General features: G+C 38.4%; 1 protein-coding gene across 2 annotated transcripts in view; it reads right to left on the bottom strand.

Moving 5' to 3' along the window:
* LOC106880302 (uncharacterized) overlaps window positions 1-11,350 on the bottom strand; it is a 45,826-nt gene that overhangs the window by 30,819 nt on the left and 3,657 nt on the right. For both annotated transcript variants that reach the window (XM_014930174.2, XM_014930173.2), the window contains exon 2: window positions 4,918-5,547. In XM_014930174.2, the coding sequence (XP_014785660.1) occupies window positions 4,918-5,547 (630 nt within the window). The remainder of the gene's footprint in view (window positions 1-4,917; window positions 5,548-11,350) is intronic.

Below are 11,350 nucleotides of genomic sequence, written 5' to 3'. Positions count from 1 at the left end.
CTGGATGCCCTTCCTAACGCCAACCACTCAGAGAGTGTAGTGGGTGCTTTTACGTGTCACCCGCACGAGGGCCAGTCAGGCAGTACTGGCAACGGCCACGCTCAAAATGGTGTCTTTTATGTGCCACCCGCACAATAGCCAGTCCAGGGGCACTGGCAACGATCTCGCTCGAAAATCCTATGAAGGCCAGTCAGGCGGTACTGGCAACGGCTACGCTCAAAATGGTGCATCCCATGTGCCATCCGCACAAGAGCCAGTCCAGGGGCACTGGCAACGATCTCACTTGGCTTGCCGGGTCTTCTCCCGCACAGCACATTTCCAAAGGTCTCGGTATATATATATATATGTATGTATGTATCAAGCCTGATTGTGCTGATCTGCTTCACTATCTGTGTGTGTGTATCATCATCATCATTTAACGTCCAACTTACATGCATGCGTAAGTAGGACGGATGAAAGGAGCTGGCAAGGTAGGAAAACTACCCTAGGCTACTGTGTCTGTTTTGGCAGGGATTTTACAGCTGGATATCCTTTCTGACACCAACCACTCCGAAAGTGGGCTCAGTGCTTTTTATGTGGCACTAGCACAGACGAAGTTAGTTTTGGCATGATTTTTACAACTGGATGCCTTTCCAAACGCCAACCCCGTTACAGTGTACTCTGGATGCTTTTAACGTGACACCAGCACTGGCATGGTAACCAAGTAACTCACAAGACAAGGAATTATGAGAGGGGGAGAGCATTTGAGGAGGGGAACTTGTGTCAGAGGATGAAAGGTTAAAGTGTGACGAAGAGACAGAGAAACGGAAGCAGGTGTCTTGCCACAACAGAGGGGACATTAGAGGAGGTGATCCAGTATCAAATGATGAAAGGTTAAAGTGTGACAGAGAAATAGAGAGGCAGAAATAGGTGTCTTGCTATAGAAGAGGTACATGGTTACCCAGTGAGAGAGAGAGAAAGAGAGAGAAAGAGAGAGAGAGAGAGAGAGAGAGAAAGAGACAGAGAGTGAGAGCTAGTCACAGGAAAAACAAGAGAAGGAGAGAGAGTGTGACCAAAAGGAAAGAGAGTAGGAAACATCAAAAGTGTAAGAGAGATGTAGCATTAGGGTATACTCACATGTAACAACAATTAGAGCAGTGAACCTGGTTAGAAAAATAGGGTGTGAGGGAGCAGCAATACAGTAAGCAGGGCAGTGAAAGAAAGAAAGGAGATTGGAAAACAATCATAGTTTATGAAGAGGAAATGTGAAGAAGAGAAAGTTGCAGTGAGAAGAGGAGTTGTATATCTGTGTCATGACTAGAATAGCTACATGTCCTGTACACGTAACCTATCTTTGCCATGAGACCAGTACTGGTTACATATCCCAGACGAGAGAGTAGATTACATTATGCATAAACTTGATTCATGATGAACAATACTTAGGTGATATTAAATAAGGCTGCAAAGTGAAATGAATTAAGTTGACCAGTAATTGTCACAAACTGGGTCACAAGCAGAAATAGGTCAAGAAACCACGATTAATGAAGAACCATAGCTTTTTTTCTTGCTTAGTCAAGAGGAAAGGTAGGGCATATGCCCTTTTGTAGGGTCTTTGAAATTGGAGGAAAGGTGAGGGAGGAAGGTACTTTCGAACCAGAAACCCGGGTCCAATGTTTGCAACTGAGTGGACTCCACTAAAGGCACCCAAAAGGCAGGTGGTGGTGTTAAACCAGGTGATAAATTAAGTCTGCTACTCAAGGGACACTGCTAAAGGGATGTAAGGTCCAGGAAGTAGTCTAGGTAGATGAAAATAGGAAGCTAAAATAAGACAGGGCTGTGTTTAACCAACAAAGAAGTATCTATACATTCCATGACATTCACTGTGATAGAAACAGCAAATCACAACCTTAACATTAAAAAGGACACATCCAGCAACTATACATACATAAATTTTTTATATATATATATATATCATCATCATCATTTAACGTCTGCCTTCCATGATGGCATGGGTGGGATAGTTTGACAGGAGCCAGCCAGGCAGAACCCTGCATCAGATGTCTGCAACTGTTTTGGTAGGATTTTTACAGCTGGATGCCTTTCCTAACACCAACCACTCAGCAGAGTGAACTTAGTGCTTATGTGGCACAAGCAGAGGTGAAGTCAGTTTTGGCAAGGTTTTTTCTTTACAGCTAGATGCCCTTCGAAATGCCAACCACTTTACAATGTGGACTCGATGCTTTTTTAAGTGGCACCTGCACTGACAGGGTCACCAAGTAACCTGCAAGACAAAATTCTTTTGAGAGGGGAGGGGGTACTGGAGGAAGTAATCTTTTAGTATAGGCCCTTTTGTGTCTTAAAAATAATTAGCATCACTTTCTCTGCAGAAGGTTGTGTCTTGTATTTCTCTTTCACAGGCTATTTCAGGTGTTTCCACCCCATACTCTACCTTTTGGATTCTGGCGCAAAGTAATGGACCCAAGTCTCATCTCCTGTGAGTATTCTCTCCAAAAAAAGCTTTGCTTTCATCATTGTAGTGGTTGAATAAGCATTAACAGATCTCCACATGATTGCACTTATACACTTCAGTAAGCTTGGTATCCATCTCATACAAACTTTATGGAAGTGAAGCTTGTCATGGATAATTTCGTATGCAAAACCATTCTATAAATAGAGAATCTTCGCATCAGTATTGGAGCTTGATGGGCATCCTGCTCCCTCTTCATGCTTATCCAGCCATTTTTAAACTTCTTAATCAACCCATACACACTTCAACATGGTAGAGTGCTATCCTCATATTGTACCAACAGCCTGCAATGAATTTCAGCTCCTGATACACCTTGAGACCTGAGAAATTGGATCACTGATCTCTGTTCTTTGTTGATGCACACTCCCAGCAAAGTGGCCAACTTAAAGAAAGTTTTGGTGAAAGTGTAGACAATTTTTGGCTTCCCCCTGTATGTGTGTGTGTGCGCGCGCGTGCACATGTATACGTGCTATATCTGAAAAAAAAAATTAGAGATGTGATGGTCTTAACTAAAATGTCTTCAACTCATTTGCTACCATATTTTTGTTGAAATGCAGTCTTTGTTTGAATTAATTTTGAAAATAATGAAAAATTAGTTAAAAATAACTTTGTAACTATTAAGCAGGTATCTGAAACAAAATTAAAATGAAGTGCTGATGGAATGTTTTAATTCAAAACACTTTAAAGCCAGAAGGGTATATGAGAACCAAGGGTGGTCTGAGATGGGTTGGTATCAAAAGGGTTAATAAATTATGCAAGAGCTGACATAGGATTAAAAAAAACAAAAACAACTGGTGGTGCTTGTGGCTGAAACAGACTAACTGTGATACAGAGTTAGACAAAACTCACAAAAGACAGAAGTGGTGCTTAATAAAATCCAAATAAAGCGGTAATAAGCTAAGGAAAGAAATAAGCCATTACAACAGCTCACAAAAGAAAGGAAGGTTTTGGAGAAAGATAAAATTATTGTGTCAGAACAGAATGATGATTATGATGGCTGTTATTGCACATTTACTAATTTTGACTATCATTGGAGAAGAGCAGAGGAAAAGCTCATACAACCTCTCAGGTTTTATGTAAGTTATGTACTGCATTAATTGGGAGGGATTATTGGTTGATGGAAGTATTGTTTGATTTAAACTGAAGCAGGCTGGTGGTTGGAGAAAAACACAAGCAGGAAAAATGTATTCTGTTGGAAAAGAGTTGTGGAAGCAGAAGGATTGAACAAAAATTTATGAGAACTGTGGAAACAATGAGCATCAAGTGGATTTAGAGTCAACAGGTCCGAAGAACAGAGGCTGTTGTGGTAGCAAAAACTAATTAAACAAACAGAGGAAATTTGAAAGGTAAGAGAGGAAGTAATGATTGCAGGGTTAAGATGAATATTTAAGTAGCTACATAACTATACCTCTGATCAAAGGTGACAACTTTCTCTTATTTTAATATTCACAGCTCTGATTCTAGGAATAAAGGCACCTTAAAGAACAAAAACAATTTGTTGGATGTATGTATGTGTACATGTATGTAAGAGCGCGCGTGCACACACACAATTTCATTAGAGAACACTCAAATTTTAACAGAGAACAGATATATGATATTGAACATGGAATCTCATGATAGTGAAGTAATCTTCTTAACTACACAGCTAAATGCTTATCTGCCATCATCATTTAATGTCCATATTCTCAGTTGGCATAAGTTGGAAAATGTGTTACCCCAGGAGAGGACATATACACATATATGCTTTCCTCTCCCATCTATCCCCATTCTTCTGTTATTAGTGTTTTCTTCAGTTCACCTCTTCAGCAACATAACTCTGAGTGAACATAACCCTGGTGAGGACCCTCTGATATTACAGAGTATAAAGGGACCTACTAGGGTTGACACACCAATAAACCATCCCAGAGATTCTGTACATTAGTCAATGAGCAAGTAAAGATGGATGGTTGAGTAGACTCTTTTGCTTTGTGGAAAATATGGTAACCTCTCTAATGTTGGTGCCATAATAAAATGCTCCATTACATTCTGTAAAATGTGGAATCAAGAGGATCCTTTAATCTTGCTGAGGACATAACAACTTTTTTACTACTGGTGGCACAATAAAATGCACCTAGCACACTGGGAAATAGTTGGTGTTAGGAAGAGCAACCAGCCATAGAAAGCAAAACAAAATTGAAACATATGAGATGGGGTTCTTCAACCTGTGCAGGAGAGCAGTAAGTCTGAATAACAACTGACACACATTGTGAAGACCCGTCCAACCCATTCTCATGAAAATTGGTAAAATGATGTTCAGGATGATGATGATGATGTGCACAGATAAATATGTATAGATTTATGAGTGTATTTGTGTATGAATGTAATAATGAAACAAAAAAAAACTAAATAAAAAATTAAATATGAGTGGTTACCTGGGGGGAATCTGGATTTGGAACATTAGTTGGTGAATGGTTCCACTGTTGCCTGGGAAATTTAAAGTTTGATTTTGGTGGTTTTTGATTAGATAAACCATCAAGCCTCTTCTGCTTGAAATAGTCTAAAATGGGTTTTGATCCTCGATCACAAATGTTTTGTGGTGGATTTTCCATCAGGTTGTCACAAGCTAAAATTAACCGCAAAGAGCTGCACTCAATAAGAGACAAGGGTAATTCCCGGATCTTGTTATGTGAAATATTTAGTTTTTGCAGTGATTTCATTTCTCCAAGAGATTTGGGCAGTGTTATCAACATGTTGTTGGAAAGATCGAGTTTGGAGAGTTTGTCAAGTTGAACCATGCTGTGTGGAATTTGTTTGAGATAGTTATGGTGTAGAATGAGGATTTCCAAATGTAGGAAGAGCCCCATTGTATCAGGCAGGAAATAGAGATTGTTGTGGCTCAAATCCAGGTAAGTCAGGTGTGGAAATATAAATGGCATGTTCAATTGGATCTCAGTCAAAGAGTTGAATGAAGCATTGAGACGTTCGTAGAGTGACAGTGTCTCTGGGATTGGTAGAGCTATCTGGGATTCAGTGTTTATTCGCTTTGACTTGCTTTGAATGTACTGCAAAAATATGAAGAAATAAAAATTACTTTTATTACAATTTTTTATTCGGTACAAGAAGGAAGTGGGGGTAAGGGAACTTGTGTAATAATTAGATCTTCCTTAAAAAAAATTATCAGAGTGATGTGAACTGGCCACAACTAAAGATTGAAATTGGCTCATAGTTTTCAATTGCTGTGAGCACTAGCAATTAAGGTTTAGTATCAGCAATAACTATAACAATAAGGCTAGTAATTAACAACCATCATGTTCGGACTAAAAACAAATTGGATTAGCAATTAACTGTCATTGTAGAAGGCTGTTACAGAATATTGTAAGCTATTTAAATGTTTGAGGTTTTGTTGACCTATTGATTGAAAGCCATAACATAAATACCATAAGGCATTTAGCATAATAATGATAATAATAATAATAATAATAATGGTTTCAAGTTTTGGCTTAAGGTCAGCAAGTTCAGGGGAGGTGGCTAAGTCAATTACATTGACCCCAGGGTTCAACTGATAGTAATTTTATCAATACTGAAAGGATGAAAGGCAAAGCAGAGCACATGGAACTTGAACTCAGAATGTAAAGACAGATGAAATGCTGCTAAGTATTTTGCCCAGTGTGCTTACGATTCTGCCAGCTCACCATCTTAATAATAATAATAATAATAATAATTCTTTCTATTACGAGTGCAAGGCCTAAAATTTTGGATGAGAGGGCCACTTGATTACATCGACTCCAGTGTGCGACTGTTATAATAATGGTAAGTTTTTCTAATTTTGGTACAGGGTCAGCAATTTTGAAGGGAGGGGTAAGATTGATTACATTGACCCCAAAATTCAACTGGTACTTGTTTTATTGAAGCTGGAAGGATGAAAGGCAAAGTCAACTTCGACAGGATTTGAACCCAGAATATAAGGAGACAAAATGTAATAATCAATAATAATAATAATGGTTTCAAATTTTGCCACAAGGGCTGCAGTTTTGGGGGAGGGGAAGAGTTGATTACATTGACCCCAGTTTTCAACTGGTACTTATTTTATCGACCCTGAAAGAATGAAAGGCAAAGTCAACTTTGGTGGAATTAGAACTCAGAACGTAGCAACAGGTAAAATACTGCTAAGCATTTCGTCCAGAGTTTAACAATCCTGCTAACTCACTGCTTTTAATCTTTTCTACTATAGACACAAAGCCTGAAACTATGATGAGGGGACTAGTCGATTCTATCAACCTCAGTGCATAACTGGTACTTATTTCATCGACTCCAAAAGGATGAAAGGCAAAGTCAACCTCAACAGAATTTGAACCCAGAATGTATTAATCAATAATAATAATAATAATAATAATAATAATAATATAATAATATAATAATCCTTTCTACTTTAGGCACAAGGCCTGAAACATAGGGGGAGGGGAGAAAGTTGATTACATTGACCCCAGTACTCAACTGGTACTTATTTCATTGACCCTGAAAGGATAAAAGGTAAATTTTGATCTCGGCAAAATTTGAACTCAGAACATGAAGATGGATGAAATATCACTAAGCATTTTGCCTGGTGTGCTAATGATTCTGCCAGCTTGCTGCCTTGAAAAAAAAAACAAAAAAAAAAAAACACTGCACTTCCTAACAACAGGAATATTGGAAAGTCAATGTGCCAGAAGTGTCTGATTAGACTCAGTGTTTGCATAAGAGATGAACAGAAAAGAGATAGTGTGTGATTAAGCTAAAACAAGACTTATAAACAAACCATTACACATACAGCCTTATCGATTCAATCAATTGCAGGCCAGTTGCAGTTCTGGCAATACATTGAACATAATTATTAAACAGATATGTCAAATAGGTCTACTGGAAAGATTATGGATGAGTGTAGCAGCTTTCATCTGCAGTTCTTTATGCAGTCAGGCCTTCTGATTGGAGAAGAGGGATCTAAGTAATGAGAAATGTGTCAGAACTGACTTAAGACATTTAGATTTATCAAAACAGCTCAGTATATGAAAACCTATCAAATTAGTCAATTACATCAGCCCCAGTGTCCAACTGGTACTTATTTTATCGATGCCGAAAGGCCAAAGTCGACCTTGGTGGAATTTGAACTCTGAATGTAAAGACACAAAATACCACTAAGCGTTTTGCCCGGCATGTTAATGATTCTGCCAGTTCACTGCCTAATAATAATAATAATAATAATAATATTAATAATAATGGCTTCAAATTTTGGCACAAGGCCAGCCAGCAATTTCAGAGGAGGATGTAGGTTGATTACACTGATCCCCAGTGTTCAACTGGTACTTATCTTATTGACCCTGAAAGGATGAAAGATAAAGTTGACCTCAATGGAAATTGAACTCTGAATGTAAAGAGAGAAGAAAATGCTATTAAGCATTTTGTCTGGTGAACAAACAATTCTGCAAATATAAGAATTAGGGAGGTAGAACTCTGAACATAATGAGTTTGAGGAAATATTGCAAAGCATTTATGATGATGTTTTAATAATTTTGCATTCCTGGGGTTATAATTTCAAATAATTTTCTTTTAAAACAATTTATATGATCACCAAATCATTTTCAAGCTTGTTGACCATTTCTTCATGGACACAAGCAGTCTGTTACAAGACTTTGTAAAGTTAATGTAGTTACTTCAAGGTATGGCTGTGAAGTAAAGCTATGTGGTTCTGGATTTATTTCCACTGCTTGTCACATTCGGGTGATTGTCATCAGTTAACCAATGTCTTTGTGAAATGTGGCAGATGAAAGCTGAATGGAAGCCTATGAGAGGAACTGTTTGTATTCTTGAATCGTAGACACATTAAATGTGCAGGTGTATTTGTGTGGTAAGAAGCTTGCTTCCCAACCACATGCGTGGCACCTTGGGCAAGTATCTTCTACTAAAGCCTTGTGAGTGGATTTCGTAGACAGAAACTGAAAAAAAGCCTGTAATATATATATATATAGTTAATCCCAAAAAATGGAGAAAAACACAAAAAAAAAACAACAACGCGAGGACATGGTACATGCAAAATATTAATAAGATGCTCAAGGAAGGAAAGAAAGGGTGTTTTACGTTTCAAGCAAAGCTCTTCTTCAGAAACAGGAGACAGAAGAAAGTCCAAAAGAAAAGAAAGATGGAGGAAAGAGAAAATCGTCAACAATCCACATGTAGTTATATATATATGTTTATGCATGTGAGTCTTTGTGTCTGTGTTTGTCCCCACACCATCACGTGACAACTGATGTTGGTATGTTTATGTCCCTGTAACTTAGCGGTTCAACAAAAGAGAACAACAGAATAAGTACTAGGCTTACAAAGAATAAGTCCTTTTAAGGTGGTGCTCCAGCATGGCTGCAGTCAAATGACTGTAACATGTAAAAAGATAAAAGAATATTCTGTTACTTGGTTTAACATCCCTATTTCATCTATGGTTGCTTTCAGCACAGTTCACTATTCCAAACACTTGAATTGGACATCTGATCTTAGGATATCCTACCTGCACACACAAGTCTCACAAGCCCAGAAAGGTGTCAAGGGTCATCTGGCTGTAAACCAACATTTTGGAAAACGTGTTCAACCCATGCCAACATGGACAAGCAGAAATAAAACTACGATAATGATGACTGATCTGCAGATGTTCATGCTGGACATCAGCTACATTGATTTCCAGCATATATATGTATATACATTCAATGGGCTTCTTTCAGTTCCTGCCTACTAAATTTACTCACAAGGATTTGGTCAGTCTGGGGTTATAATTGAAGACACTTGCCCAAAATGGCATGCAGTAGGACTCTAAACCTGGAACTATGTGGTTAGGAAGCAAACTTCTTACCACCCACCCATGTTGGTGCCTATTAAAAAAGTAAAATGGATTACCAACATCCTGTTGTGGGCACTGCATTATGTCCATAATGAAAAGCAGTGAAAACAAGAACCATCGAATAGGAACTGATTATTGCCCATTTATTTAAAGCGGAAGTTCTCCTGGCTAGGTTTCTTAAATGCTTTATTTTTGTAAATAAAACCATTTGCTGTGCCCACCAACCCGTTCAACAGTTGCTAAGCATCTGTGTGTAAGAGAGAAGAACAGATTTATTACTGGAGACAGCTGGGTCAGGTTGAACTCATTTGAAACAGAAGGTAGCAGTAAAAGAATTCAATAAAGAGACAATTAATAAAGTCTTTTATAATCAGTTGGTATATGCAGGTCTGTGAGTATGTATATGTGTATAGGAATATTCAGTGAGTGCAAATACACCCTAGGAAGTCTATGTAGTACATATGCATGTATAGGCTGGAATAAATAATAACAGGTATGTATGCACTGTGTGAATGTTTTAGTATGAATTTATATTAGTAGGTGTGTGTATGTGTGTGTGCATCTGTGTGAGAGAGTTATTGAGACATGTGGTTGAGATTGGACTCTGTTATAACATAGTTGTGATCTAGAGAGCTCAATGAAGGAAAAGGTATAAGATATTGAAGGCCTCTAGGTTATTGCAAGTAGATGCATATACTGTATATATTCAGGTAATTGAACATAAAATGAGTGTATACATACATGCACACATATATACATAAATATATATGTAGAGGACACGTGAAGGCTGGAAAGAAACGAAACTAGCATATTCCGATGGATGTGCAATAATAGTGTACATGAACAACAAAGTCCAAATGTGTGGAGAGTAAAATTGGGCATAAGAGGCATCCGACACAGTGTGCAGGAGAGAAGACTGCACTGGTATGGTCATGTGATGGAGAAGCACAAGGACAATTGTATAAGAAAGTGCTGCTTGCTAAATGTGGAAGGAACCTGTGGAGGACGAAAACCTAGGAAGACATGGGACAAAGTGGTGAAGACTGACTTTAAGGTGTTGAGCCTCTCAGAGGAGATGATGGGGGACTGAGATGAACGGCAACATGTTGTGCTTGTGGAGACCCCATCCATCTCAACAGAATCGAGGTTCTGTCAAGCTTTCCCCCACAACTCCTCTTCTAATACTCATTCTTTCACCGATCTTCTGTGTTACCTTATTTCCTTCCTTCACCTCTCCTCTACTGAACTGATATTCTCTCTGTCCAACTCATTCCCTATCTCTAATCAAATGTCATACTATTCTCACATAGCAACCTTACCTAGACATCCACCCTTTCTGTTCCTCTATTCTATTCTGTCTCTCATATTCACTTTGTACCTTGACTTCACATCTCTCTCCCTTTTCAGATGAGCAAGCCATGTATTCACCTCTTCAGCAAGACACCTGCTCTTGTCTCTCTGTCCTAGATTTTTATCCCTCAATTCTATACTCCACACAGTTGAGAGGACTTGTCTTGCAGGTACTTGGTGACCTCACCAGTACTGGTGCAACATAAAAAACACCCACTACACTCTGTGAAGTGACTGGTGCTAGGAAGGGCTTCCAAGGCCTAATATCTGCCAAAGCAGACATCAGAACATACTTGCATGAATGTATGTGCTGAATGGGTAAACAACAAATCTCTTTTTCTTAATCCTTTAGTATTCAGATTATTTAGGCAAATGTAATACACAGTCATTCACAATCTTTTGAGTTCATCATGCACTATCTCATAGCTTTTGATGATGTGATTGCATATTTTGAGAATGACATTGTCAGATAGATGTGAGGGGGCTGGATCTGGCCAGGCTGAATATAAAAGAGGTAGAATATTTGGACTGGATATGACTGGTTTAAATGCTAAAAGGTTAAGAGTAAAAAATGGATATATTTATTTATAAACTTTAAACTGAACTTCATTTGTTTAAATTCTACGGAAACAAGCAAAGGTGGACGAGTGATA

This window comes from Octopus bimaculoides, chromosome 4 (genome assembly GCF_001194135.2).
Source record: "Octopus bimaculoides isolate UCB-OBI-ISO-001 chromosome 4, ASM119413v2, whole genome shotgun sequence".
Lineage (NCBI taxonomy): Eukaryota > Metazoa > Mollusca > Cephalopoda > Octopoda > Octopodidae > Octopus > Octopus bimaculoides.
This window is presented reverse-complemented; position numbering and strand designations above follow the sequence as displayed.